Source organism: Limanda limanda, chromosome 11 (assembly GCF_963576545.1).
Source record: "Limanda limanda chromosome 11, fLimLim1.1, whole genome shotgun sequence".
Classification (NCBI taxonomy): domain Eukaryota; kingdom Metazoa; phylum Chordata; class Actinopteri; order Pleuronectiformes; family Pleuronectidae; genus Limanda; species Limanda limanda.
Window position 1 is genome coordinate 22,087,834 of NC_083646.1, and position 14,847 is coordinate 22,102,680.

The window sequence follows — 14,847 nt, forward strand, 5'->3', positions numbered from 1 at the left end:
GTCAGTGTGGGATCACATGAAGAGGCACTGGATCTGGATCTGATTTCTATAAATAGTACCAAAAGCCTGCTGTTTTTTGTCAAAGGTAAATTCTCATTGGTTTCTTGTGCTCCTGGTAGTAAACAATATTGGTTACATCATTTGTCTATCCATTGACTTTCTCTGCACTGTATGTAAGACGCTAGCTGCTTTCTCCTGCAATCCAAAGACTTGTATATATCGTAAATCATATCAAAAATGCTTAGTGCAGATTCCATGATTTCAAATTAGATATTACATGAATTTATATTTAAAGTAGCTAATTTTGTCCTGTTCAGCATATAAGAAAAGCCACTAACTACTGAAGCAAAGCAGGTGACTTAAAACAAACTGTATTGTATGTCATCACACGTAAACTAGCTAATATATCATACTTTATACTCTATCAAAACTTGAAGAACTCCATTTCTCGAAAAGAAGAACCTTGAAAACTCGAAGACTGATCATAAACCATGATAACGCATCAAAACAAATTCTTTGAAGCGACTCACCTGCACGGTTGCATGTACTGTAACAAAGTCAAAGCAGACAGTTCTCACCTCAGGGGAATGCAGCATAGAAACACTCTGCTCCTCATGTCTCCACAACATAACAGAAAAACCAATAATAGAGCTGTGAGAAAACTTTCTTTGACATTTAGACATGCTTCGTATTGTGCTGCACTAACTTTCCTGCCATGACAACAGTAACTAAGAAGCTAGCTTCACCTTGCTTTAAAAAAAAAGTTAGCTATTTTACCTTCTACTTTTATTCTGCTTTGCTTTGACGTTTTAACATGTAAACTGTGTATAAATAGCAGGTTCCCCACGTCAGTAAAATGTATCCTCTGGGGACCATAAATATGTGCCACACGTTTCATGACAGTCCAGAAACGCCATTCCTAATCTGAAATGTCAATGTCATGATAGCACAAGAGGAGGGGTCACTTGGTCACCACCGCCAGGCGTGTTTATTATCCGGGGACCAGGAGCCACTGTTCCAAACTTCATGGCTGAAGATGAGAAGTTTCAGTCTGGACCAAAGAAAAGTCTAAAAAACAAATTTCAAAAACCTAATGTGGCCCTACACAACCGTTCACCCTTGATGCTGGTGTGTGGTGTCACAGATATGAAGACATTTTAGGTGTGGCAAAGGAACAGGAAGAAATCAGCTCTGCAGTTGGTTTAGGTGAAAGGTTGGTGGACACGAGGGTCCCCTCCCTCCCTCCCTCTCCGCAGGAGATAATTGGCTGAGTTTATAGCCTGTCTTGTCTCCAGGTTTGATGTGTGCCGGGGCCAAGTTAATTAAATCCCTCTGATTAATCTGCACTGCAGCAAGTTCCTTCTCTTAAAGCGAAGGGGGAGGAAAAAAAGAAAAGATTAGGAGGGCAGTGGATTGGAAAGGCATCTGCTGAGACGGACAATTTTTTACTTCCTCCACAGCCAATGACAAAGCTCCACTGTTAGTCTCACGCAGTGTACAAAACACTACCATCCAAAACAAAGTGACCAGGCTGCATTATTCCACATGAGTAGAGGCAGCAGCAATGCTTCAGGTACCACCACAGAGGAGCAGTACGGGAGGTAACCTCCTCCAGCTATCACAAGGAGCTACTACCAGTATTACCAGCAAACAAACAGGAATGCAGGCTACACTGGTATATCAGCTATACAGCAAAACAAGTATGGATATAAAGGATGAATTGGATGATAAAACTACCGCTCTTAACACTGATCAGATCAAATATCATTCGTGTTTCCACAGTCAAATAACGTAGGAATGATAAATGGGAAGAAAAAGAGGAAATATGTGAATCTCTTTTGATATCTGGGACTAGATGGTTATTATTATTTATCAACGAATTGGTTGCTTATGAATCTACAGTCTCTGGACATGTGTCAAACAAAACTGCCAAACATTCACTGACAGATGTAAACTTTTTTTTTTGTGATTTGTCGTCACATACTATACAGCTCATCTGGAGAATGTCTGCAGTCACTCCAGAGTTCAGTGCATGTCTGAACGCAGCTTTAGTTACATGCAGGAAGTGTTTCTTCACCAGGAGAAGAGAGACAGTGCACTAACTTCCTGGAACTCTGTGAAATCACTGCCCCTGGAACAGAAGCAGACCTGCACCTGACCCCCATAAATAACACAACTTGATGTTTTTTACACTTGATGCAGATTGGACCAAGAAAATAGAAAATGCTAACTAGTGAGCCGTAGAGGTTATTACTGGCCACCAGTGATTTTCTTTAGAGCCAGGCCTCTTGTTTCCCCCTGTTTCCAGTCTTTGTGCTAAGCTAAGCTCTACAGCTCACACAGACAAGACAGACTATTCCTTGAAGTTGGCCGTATTAAATTTCCAATATGGCCCAGTATGCTTACTGATAAGACTTTTTCAGAAAAGGCAGATGAAACAAAATTAAGTTTATGTGAAAAAAATATCTTTCAGGTTACGTAAGCGTCTCCTCTACAGAGCATAGGGCTTTGCATTTGAAAATCACAAAAAACTAAAATATTATAATACATACATTTTTTATTCCGTTATATCATATATCTGTGTTTGGATCCACTTCAAAGGTGGAGCAAAGATGACTTATACATTGGTGGATCTTAGTGTGCTGACACTCAAGTCACCTGAAACCCTGCAAACTGCAGTGTTTATGTATTTGAGTCTGTCACAATGTGGACTAATTGACCAAAAAAGCCTTGTCACTGCATCTACAGGCTCCTGACGCCACATTCAAACTGAGGAGAAGCCTTACGCTGTCTTGCACCAGCAAAATGATCCAAACACAGGCATTTTCTTTCATCCACCTTCCCTCCAACACACACAGGTCTAGCAGTGGCAGTCTACCGGGCGCAGGCTTTGGTGTGTGTGTGGTGCCTTTGGCTGCCGTGCATTTTTCTCTGTTTTTCCTTCTAAAAGCCTGCAGCAGAGTTGGACTGAGCAAAATGGACACGAGAGGTGGCAGTGAGGGAGTCAATGATGTAGTAAGCACAGGGAGAGAGGGAGAGCTAAAATATAATGCGGTCTCCGAGCATGAAAAATGGTGTGATGAAATGACTGAAATAGAGAAGAGAGAGATAGAAGGAGGAGAGGAGTGATAGTGGGAAGATGGAGAGGAAAAGAGAAGTTGGGGTGTTTGTCATGCTGGGGCTGTAGGAGGCTAGCTGCAGACAGAGCGGCTGGGCCATTTAGAAGCTACTGTTTGTTGCAGTAGGCGTAATTAGCATGGTAGCCATGGCTGTCTCGCAAAATAATAGAATGTGGGGGAAGGGATGGCAGCGTGAGGAGGGGCGAATTGCCTTTTCCTCCATATCTGGCAGAAGAAGCCGTCACAATTTAGCTTCCCCCAGGGTGCATGGAGCCCCCAGGCTGCAGCAGAGCTGAACAGGCTGTCGTCTGCACAGGTGGAGGCTTGGCGACAAGGAGGACAGCAAACCGAGGCAGCCGCATTATTGGTTCAGCAGCCATGCTCCAGGCTCTGTGACGCTTTACTACAGTTGGCAAAGCAGTGCTTTAAGCTAAATGCTAATGCAAGCGTGGCAACATGCTCACAATGACAATTCCATCTCCGATTTGCTGTCAGTGTTTCTACATGGATTTGTGCTGATCTAAGGAGCCCCTCTGGTGATATATGGGGTGGGGGGGGGGAAGTATTGCCTGGCCAATAATAACGTAATAACACGCGGGAACAAGATAATAAGTCGTGGCCACAAAATAATAATGCATGTGAAGGAGATAAATAAGCTGTGTCCACAAGATAAATAAGTCAGTAAAAGTAACAACTTCGACCTCTTAGTGGCCCTGGGAGAAAACTTCAAACAAAGTCATGAACAGTCAACCTCACTATGGATATACATGTGTTTCATATTTCATGACAATCCATCGAATAGCTGTCCAGACATGTCAGTAATTACATGTCTGGACAATCTACGTGCTGGTGTCCGGTGGCTGGTTTGTGAAAGGAATCTGAAGATGGACATTTTTCACCAAATAATTAATCTTTATAATAATATGAAGGTTAAAAGATAACAAATAGTCATTGCAGACAAACAACAGAACATTTTCTTTAGTCTCAACCTCATGCACAGCATCCAATGGAAGGACCAGGGCATATAAACTGGGCCTGTATATCCTGTGTATCTGTTGTCTACATCATCAATCAATCAATCAATCAATCAAATTGTATTTGTATAGCCCATATTCACAAATAACTAATTTGTCTCATAGGGCTTTAACAAGGTGCAACATCCTCTGCCCTTAACCCTCAACAAGAGTAAGGAAAAACTACTAAAAAAAACTTTTAACAGGGTAATGGTTGAGTATCTGAGGAGAAATATAATATATCAAGCAGTCTTGTTCTAATCATAGTCCATAGTACCTGTGGCATTACACATTTATTTAACTTAACCGATCATCCATTATCCCTCATTACTTAATTAATCCAATCATAATTTCTTATATGAAATGTCAAGAGAAAAAAAGTCAAGGAGGCTTATGTTCAAAATAGTTTCCTAGATTCCAAGGTGATGTCATCATATCCCTTGTTCTGTCTCACCAACAGTATATTAAAACGTTTGCCTTGTTTTGTTGTTGATCAATTAATCAGCTAATATTAATAGTGTAACCTAATTCTGTATATTTGAATCAGGGCATTTTTAAATAGAAAACAACTGTATTTTCTGATACACATTTCAGCAAATATATATCAGAAAATGACAATGAAACACTTTCATGCTGGAGTATCAGTGTGATGTTCTACTGCCTGTGCATCCGGCACATATGCTTTGCTCCATAGTCACAGTATTTGTTGTTTTCTGCTGTTGTCACTGATGCTGGTTGAGCTGCTCAGTTTGTCAGCTTTCAGCTTGTCAAGGTGTGACCCCTCTGCCAAGGCCCTGCCCAGATAACTGAGCTGAACATCAGCTCTGGTCTGGAGAAGAAACTACAGGTCAGCCACCAAGGACCGTTTTCATTTTTGATTGATGTATGAATAAAATCATGAAACTAACAACATGTTAAAAACAACAATGGCAAACAGCAACTACACATTGGAACTACATCAGTGTCCTTAAAGACCAGTGGTAGATTTGGCCATCCAGCATTGAATAAACCAGAGGAAATAATTCATTGATCCCTTTTTTTTAAACTGAAGGTAGGAGGAAGCAGCTAACGCACCAGCCAACACGTCTACAGCTCAGACAGAACCAGACTCAAGCTAAAGACCTGAATCTCAAACAGAATTATTTGTGGTTTCAGGAGCTGTTGCATTATGGAACCACAGCCAGACACAGTGAATGTGTGCAGCTTCATAGGCGACAACATGACAGCCAACAAAAAGCACAGCCCAAACATCTGGATGCCCCTGGTGGTTGGCTGCAGTACATGTCATAAACCCTGCCTTCTCCATGTTAGCAGATGGGACATGGATCAACAAAAAATATCACAGTTCACGCTATACAAATCATGATTTATGTAATTTTTGTTCTGATCCCACTGGTGTATGATCAAGTCTTTGATTTCAGTTAGTTATTCAATGCTATGAAAATGTGATGAATAATCATGATTGACAGCTGAGACTGACCCGGTAAGTCGAGTGCATGTATCAGTGGGACCTTGATACTGCAGCGCCCCCCCTTCATCACTACTGCACAAAATGACGTCACTAGCACAAGATGGCAGCGCCCATAACAAAGCTATTTTAGCTTCATTCTTGCACAATAGAAGGAAGTGGCAAACAGCAAACAGTAACTCCAAATTGACATGATTAGCTACGTGTTAATCAATGAACTCTAGATATCTGTCTCCACAATAGGCTTGTGCTTAAGACTTAACAGGCTGAGCTATACCTTTAAATTGCAATTGACTAATTCGCTGTCGGTTACCTAATTAACCAATGAACAATTGGACGACAAAGCACAAATGGAACACACCACTGCAGCATCTGAACATGAGGACTGCCTTTGCCAAAGCCATCACACTGCACAGCACCTTGACTTGAAAATATACAAACACCCTGAGCATAAAGAATCAAATTGGGCAGACTCACGGTGGCAAAGCCGAACCTTTTTCTCGGAGCAATCCACGGCTTCCACTGGCATAGCCTTCCTTCTAGGCCGCGCAGGATGAACAGCACGCTGCCTCCTATGTCTTTAAGAGAGCCTCGGTGCCCATGCTGTTACCAGGGCAACTAGTGAACAAATTGCTTCCGAGGCAATTTCCAGTCTAATAATAACTAATCGCACAGAATGAAAATTTCCCGCAAAGACACTGCCCTTTTCCCAAAGAAACTGGGACATGTTTGAGTCACTGGGGTTCTGCTGCGATTTAAAATGAAAAATTCCATTATCTCACACACTCACACACACACACACACATTGCTGGCTCGCTGTGTCCAGCTGCAGCAGCTACCATGTAAGGGAAGTGTGTGTTAGCCTCATTAAAACATGCCTCCTTTTTTTTTTATTGTGCCCATCATTGAATCTTCATTCGGCATGTTCTCTGTGGGGCCTGGTAACCATGGAGACACCGGTGACAGTCTAATATGTTAACATATGCTAATATGGACATGGATTTTTGGTGTTTCGTGTGAAATATGAAACGTGGTGGTGGTGGGGGGTGGGGGGTGCATGCAAGTGATCATCAGCTTGAAGGTAACATTAAATCCAACTCACCATGTATGAATATTAGCAGCTTACATCTGACAGCTTAATGCACAGGTTAGCACCGTCTCCCTCTAGGTGCAAACTGGACATGTATAGGCTATATATAATCTATAACGCCTATAATAAATCTATAAAGCCTATAATAACCTCTTTCAGGATGCTTTTGGCATGTGGAGACATAGGGAGGAGGAGGGAGAGGGAGAGGAAGAGGAAGAGGAAGAGAGGAGAGGGAGGATCTGTTGATATGTAATGACAATGACGCCCTATGAAAAAAAAAAAAAACAGCTGATGCATTCAGGCACACAAAAAAAAAAGGCTCACGGAAAAAAAACACACACACGGTATTCGACACCTTTAACACCGAGGAAGTGAAGGGAGGTAGTGGGGACTTACCATGTCGGGATTGAGCCGTGCTAAAATGGCGAAGGTGGACTGTCTGTCACACACGCATTTGGTCCTGAATGAGTCGAGTAGCACGGTTTTGCAGCCCCTGGCAGACCAGGATCCCAGCAGAGAGGAGCTGCACGGGAGAAACACACACACACAGACACACAGACACACACACGCGCGCGCACACACACACACACACACACAAGGAAACACACACACACACGGACACACAGAGAAGCGTTGCGGTGAATACAGAGACAGTCCCCCAGCAAAACAAAAAAATCAAATAAGAACAGCGGTTGAAATCCCACCGCGTCCCACCGTCCGGTTCACCCACTGTCCTCCTCCGCCGGGCGCAGGCGACGGCGCACGGAGCCAAGTGCAGGCGGCGGTGAGGAGGCTGCGAGGCGGCGTGCTGCAGCTCTCTGCCTGGATACATTACACCAGGCAGCCCCCTGCTATCACCGACATCATCCCCATCCAGCCATACATTATTATTTATTTTATTTTTATTAAAATGATCATCATTTCTTAATATTACCGGCATTTTGATTATTATTATTACATTCATTTGTCGTATTATTGTAAAATATTAGTAAACAATCAATACGCTACTGAATATAATCCTTACAACGAATTTCTTAATTATGAATTGATTATTATCAGTTTTGATTTACACATCCATTTTTATATATATATAGTTTGCAATTTTTGTCTTTTTAATAGAAGGCTACACTACGTTTTATGGCGTAGCACAGCTGAATTCTGGGAAGTCGTCCTTCAATGATAAACATTTTTTTTCTTTTTCCCTCAAAACACAAGCAAAGAGAGGCCAGTCAGGGAGAAATCTCCATTTGAAATTAGAAATAGTTAATCAGCTGTTAAAAATAGTTTGTCCGCGACCTCTGCTCCCATGTGACATGGGTGCTGATGAGGTTATGTGGAGCCTCATTACTGACAAAAGCTCAGCGTGAAAAGTTGAGAATGTTAAAATGTTAAATATTATTTATGGCTCATTTTCCTATCCTTTTTCAGTGATGATTAGATATGACTTTGTAACTTTGCACCAAGAGGCAAAGTCAAATTGTATGACCTTCCCCCTGTCCATATTTAGTTATTTATTTCCCCTTTCCTTGCCTGTGTGTGTGAGTTGTTGGACGTGGCTCCATTCTGCAGATCATAACACTATTATGACTTTAATCCAGTTTCTGAGACTTCTGCCAGTAGCTGCTTCCTGTTTGTCTGCACCTCAAGTTCAAGATCCAGCTCCTGTCAGTGACCTGCCTCACACAGCTTTGTCCTCGTCCCCCGGTTGGATTGCACCTGCCTGACCTGCTCTTCAGCTTACCTGTTACCAGAACCTACGTCTGTGCACTACCAGTCCTCTCTGCTCTTTGGAATCCCGTCATCGTCTCTAAAACTATACACTCATTACCTTGTTTTACAATAAAACTCCTAAACCTGTCTCTGATTGTGTTACTCCAGTCCAAACAATGCCTAACGCCTTACTTTCAAATTCAGACTTTAGGTAAAAAGAACTGGAGATAGATGATGCTATCACTGTATGTAACATATCAACTTGTAATTGACATTGACTTAATCACAATAATAGGCAGTTCATCATGATTTATGCACACTTGTACACAGAACACCAGCCATCCAATGGTGTTTTTATGTTTCATTGGTGAATCAAAGCAGTGGCTTATAACACATTGCTCCTGTAGGATTTGCTAATTTGACACCACTGGCAATTAGCCAGCAAAACTCCATTTGACTAGGCTGCTGACACGGGCTGGCCATGCATTAATCTGCTTCAGCGCACAGAGAAATTAAGCAAATAAGTCAAATTGATGAAAAAGCAGCCGGCTGTTATGAATTAACAACAGGCAGCACCAGGCGACAGACTCTAATTCTCCTCGCACACATTTACATCAACTTGATTGACCTGAATTTATATCGACTTGATTGAGCAGCGTGCAGGTTCTGACTCAAACTTGTACTCTGGCCATGGAATCCAAATTAATTTGTCAGGAACTGACAATAGCAGGCACTTGAAACGTCAATCACGCTGCTCTTTCAAAGTAGCTCAGATAAATATATAGACTCAGATAAAGGATAAGCCATTAGAACCTGATTTATGTGTGTTTTTAAACCTTGATGTATGAGTCTGATGAATAGAATTCAGTTGCAGTGTGTGACTTTAAGTTTAAACAAATTAGAAAAGATAGACTGGTGTGTCAGGTCAAAAGATGAATCTGAATTGATTATATCATAATCTCTCTGATGATAATATATCCTTGACACAGGGCTTGCTGAAACTTGATCATCATTTTTCATAATGGGGGAGATGGTGATTAGCTTGATGGCTAATGAACCTGTGGTTTATGAAATTGTCAGTCAAGCTTTGACAGAAGTGATGCAAGCTCTGTCCCAATTCAGGCGCCCATTGGATGTTTCATTGATTTGGAATGGAAAGACAGATTCCCGAGGTGTCGAACCTTAGAAATGTTACAGTCGTGCATTCTTCAAATGCAGCCTCCAAATGATACAGCCCCTGAATTGGGACACAGCAGGCTCACTATTCTACACATGTTATACATCACCTAGTCCAATTCAAGCCCAAAGTTCACTGGACACAGCTGCATCACTTTCCATCTCCATTGTGATTTCCCAGAGACGCTCTGTTGCCTTTCCAGTCAGTGGCAATAACAACCGGAAGCATGAGCAGGTATCAAACCCGAGGCTTTTAGCTTTGCTCCCCTGTCTTCTCAATCCAGCTCCTTGTTTCCTAACGTATCTAACAGCTAAGGTGAGCCATTAATGGATCATCATTATTGTAACTGAAGACACTTAGAAAATGATTGTTAATTAATGGGTTCTTCCCACCCATTGTAGGAGGCTGAGGGCCCCTTAACAATGGTAAAGCTAAATTAATCAAAGTTGACTTTCTTAAAGTGACTGAACTATAAAGGGCAGCAAGCAGAACTTCCCCGTTTACTGCAGTGTGTGTGTGTGTGTGTTTGTGTGTGTGTGAGAGAGCCCCGGGAGGTGACTCAGTGTTGACATTAGCACATCACCTTTAACAGAAATCCAATATATTAGGACTCTGTGCAGTTTCTCTGTATGGCTGACGTGATTAGGCCTCTCTGTGAGCCACACATTGGCCTCCAGACAGCCTTGCCTCACCGTCTAATTGGATAATTTAGGTGCTGGTGTAGCAGCACTGCATGGAAGAATGTCCTTTGCCAAGAACAGGCCACATGGGTGAAAAGCAGTCTGCCAGCACAGAGGAAAATAGACAGTGGAGTCCACTTTTTATCAGAGCATTGAAAGTGCAAACGGGTGGATGTAAATCCACCTTCTGTCAGCCTCCTCTGCTCCTGTTTTAACTGCTCTTTTTTTATATCTGTCTGGCCCCCCCCTTTACCTTCGCATAAGTGCTACCACAACACAGAAGCACCCCTTTAAATATAGATTTTCCAATTTTAACATTACAAGAATATACAGTTCCTTAATCATTTTAATCATGGTCCTATAATCACCATTCTTTAATTTGACTTAATTCAACACTTCCCTAACACGTCCGTAGCCAGCAGCTACAAGGTTAACATTATTAGAATATTCATCCTCAAACAGCTGGTGAGTTGGCCCGTTAGACTGTTCCAATGGATTAACATGCTCTGAATATAAATACAGTGGACTGTGTGCAGCCTGTTCCCTGTAATGCAGCCTCTGTCTGTTCATATGAACTTGTAAACAAACATGACCCCTGCCCACTCACCTTCAACCGCTCTCCTATAATGGTAATATAGAAATTGATTAGTCCGCAGAGGTCCGCTCCAACACTTTTGATGAACTGAGGCATCTTAACATAAACTAGACAGCAAGATTGATCTGTATATGATCCAAAGCAAGGCTGTTAGTGGCTGCAATCTGAAAACACAAATGTGGAACCTACATAAAACACCTCTCTCCTCTCAAAGGACCTGAAACAGTATTCTGCCCTGTACTGACTGTTTGAAGTCATGCAAGCATATGGAATGTTTCCTGTTAAAAACATGAACCAACCAAAATCTGATTTTAGTTTTTTGCTTAAGTGTTTTTGACCAAAATTATTTTGTCGAAAACATGGATAACCAAATAGTCAAATCTTCAACCGTTACAAGAAGAGATGAAAGTGACTTGATACCCAAGCATTTCTGTGTCAGTACGTTGGTTTAGCTAGAGGAGGAGATCTGTAAAACAATATTTGTTATCAGCCGAGGGAAATGAGTGTCAGTGATTTAGTTTTACGTTGAGTGATAATATGATTTCAAGAAAGAAATGAGGGAAATATCAATGAGATTGGTCAAATTTGTTTCAATATGACAATAATACAAACTAGTTCCCAGGTTTTCTGTTCTCGCAGTCAAACATTTCCACCTGGTTTAACACGGAATATGGACCACGAGACATTATTTGGCAAATGACATGTGATCATGGACCTTTGGTTTTAATAATCATTCCCATCTGTGCCTGATGATTGGATCTCACTATAAAAATCATTAGATAAACAGACCTGGTGAACATTGTGTGGTATCTTCATCAACCACTATGTACAAGACAATGAGATAACCAAGGACACTTTATTCTAGTCTTGTGTAATGTTACCTTTGCTGTAAGAAAGTCATCAGAGCTAAGTGTCAGTAAATCCTGTTAATGGTGCAGTCATTTGAGAAGAGGTTGAGATTATACCCAAGCGGGATAATTAAAAGTAAAAAAAGAAGACTTGTGTTTTCATTACAACAGGTTATGATTTGATCATGTGCCTGGAAACTAATAGACAAACAAAACATACACAGCGTTGTTATTAAACATAACGATGCCCTTTACACTGTGCAGTAGGGCGGCCAATTTATAGTCAACTTTAAAGTATTGTGAAAAATGGGACAAAGTAAATACCGGCTCTGTAATTATCTTACAAAAACTCACAGTGCATAATGGTAGCAGTCGGCGCATCGGTGAAATTCACAGTCACTGATGTATTGCATGCTCGATTAATCAGTAAACCAAGTTATTGTTCCCTTTGTTGAGGGGAAATATTGAAAAAGCAGCAAGCTGTGCTGCATGAATAATCATGCCACTGAGCCCTCTGAGAAGTAATTAGTGGCATTTTGATTTAAACACTAAGGAGGACAAAAAAAAAACGTACGGCTGACTTTATGAAATACAAATGACTTTAAGTTTGATCACCGTAACTTCAAATTACCATTCACTTTAAACCGAGGTAGTGTAACTGAGTGAAGCTGGGCTAGTTCTCCAAATGTTGTCATTCCTGCATAATGGGACATTGCGGTACAGTCTCTTATCCTGCACCACCTTTAATTTATGTAAAAGCTGAATATTTAAATCTGTCATCCAATGTTATTGTGAAGGGGTCACTTTCAAGGAACATCTCCAGGTCACGTACGGCGGGGGACCTGCATTTGCATGTTGTTCCCCATCTGTCTCCCCTCTCATTTCCTGTCGACTCTCTAATAAAGACATTCAACGCTGCTGAAACTATGATGGAGGTTCTTTATAACGAACTTCCACAAAGACAAATAGATTGCTTTCATACGAGTGTGTCAGTATTGTCAGATGTTCTCTTGCCCTGTCAGGGAGCAGACTGATGCCAAATCGCATTAAGTTCAAGTATTTATAGTACATCAGTTAAGACGCACTGCAAAAACAAAACTAAGTAACACTGTCACAGTGAGTGAGGCTGAAAGAGAAGTTGCTGATGGTCGTGTTATTGATTTCAGGAGATTGAAGCGTGGGGCGAGTGAAGGCCCAGGCTGCCTCACAGCTCTTATCAACACGACAAGGACGCCTCCTCCGATAACAATTTCTCCCCCAAATATTAACTCATTAATCATAGCTGCTGTCCAAGATGGATTTTAATTTTGCATAGAACATGTCTCCCCACAGCCCCAACCCCCAACCTCAATATGCCAGATTAAATTCTTTGTCCTTGCTACGTCTCTGTCATTGTCTCTCCTGCTGCGTCGGGTCCCATGTTTGTGGAAGGTGGATGTCCGGGAAGTGGCCAAGGTCAACATTGTTCAAATATCATGGTAATAATTCTTGATTAAAACTGCTTAAAATGCATTAAACTGATATCAGACAGAGAGCATATATTAATTGCCGGATGAAAGTTATTTTTCAAAAAGATTTCAATAACATAGCATAAAGATATATAGGCTGCTGGATGATAAAGGAAGTGGAAAAACCCACGGAGGGAGCGAACTGTGTGTACGATAAATTACAGATTTCATCCGTACGACAAGAGCCATGTCTTACTCATCACTCCTTTGCTGCTCGGAAATTTTGTTTTAAATGAATTGTCAATATTCATGAGAATCAGCATTTCTGATTCTCATGAATATTGACCTCCAGTGGAGGAGTTTCACAATAAAAGCCCAAAGTAGCAAAGGAAGGGATCACACTGGGGTCTTTGATGTCAAATATTGGTACAGGATTTGTAGTGAAGTGGTTTAAAGGGGAAAAAAGCCCACTATATATTTCAAACAATAGAAATGTGATCAACATTTCATCCTTAATTTATCGACTTTGGATAAATGTGGAAAAGGTTCTATGGTTATATGTCAGGAAGAAGAGAGTTCTCTTACCAAATGTTGACAAAACTTTTTCATAGAATTGTGGATTTAGATGGAAGATTGTGCCTTCGATATAAAGTCCTGGTTCTTCTGCGGTTGAGGTGAATTGAGCCTCCATTCAAGAGCTTCAGGGTTTTTCGAATGTGACATAAGGCTGTAAGTAGCAATTTTATGTGACTGTGGATGTCTCAACTGTCTTGTTGAAGCCATGTATAATCTTCTATTATTAAGGCAGGCTGTCGTCTTATAATCTATTCAGTTAATAAATATTTATCCACTTTTCCCTCGCAATCATTTCTGTCTCTTTGTTTGGCTTGTTGTCTTGCTACAGGTCTATATGTGCCTAGCCGAACTTCTGCTAATCCCTTGACTGAGACGATGAATGTTCTGCTCTCCGTCTCTTTAACACAAGTGTATGCACCCATCTAAATGCAAATGTCCGAGCCTGCACTGCAAAAAAGCCTGCAAAATGTTCCCCTCTCTTACTGCCCACACTCTAACTGCTCACACAGTTTTCTTGTGTTCAACAAATAGGACACTTAAAAACAAGGCGCAAATGAGAAGTGCTTTGAATCTGGCCACAGAAGCAGTCAAATTGAATATGTATATCTCTCTTTCTTCACCCTGCAAGCTCACTGCCCACTCCCTCTCTCTGGCTCAGACAAGTGCGAACTGCTCTCTGTCGTTCGCGTCGATGTGTGTGCGTGGGCCGGGAGAGGGAGGAAAGCTGTGAGCGACACTTTTAATTTTCCACATGCTGCATCAGTGTCGTGGCAATGATAGTGTGGGGTTAGCGTTGTCCCAGACAACAGCTGCCAAGCTGTCCAACACACTCTGCGGCGCACTGACTTTGTCAAGATTTAAAAACACTGCGGCCGGCCGTGGAACTTTCAATGGGAACAGGGTGTCTCTAAAACGCCCACATGAAGCACAGGGAACTCCTGCAAGCGCTGTTCACCACATGTGGGTTTCCCGGTGTTTATTCCATTGATACTGGAGTAATTATATCTGCCTAAGAGTTTATGTTTGTCCTTACAGTCTGTCTATTAGCAGCATTACGCAAAACTCCTGAAACCAAGGAATATGAGGCAAGGAAGAACCCATTAACGTCTTTTAAAGTTTGACT

At 41.6% G+C, this 14,847-nt stretch overlaps 1 protein-coding gene across 1 annotated transcript in view; it reads right to left on the reverse strand.

Annotated features, from left to right (window-relative positions):
- The window catches only part of adgrb1a (adhesion G protein-coupled receptor B1a), a 105,927-nt gene that overhangs the window by 30,391 nt on the left and 60,689 nt on the right, over positions 1–14,847 (reverse strand). The window contains exon 17 of the mRNA XM_061081375.1: positions 7,087–7,213. Coding sequence (XP_060937358.1) covers positions 7,087–7,213 — 127 coding nt within the window. The remainder of the gene's footprint in view (positions 1–7,086; positions 7,214–14,847) is intronic.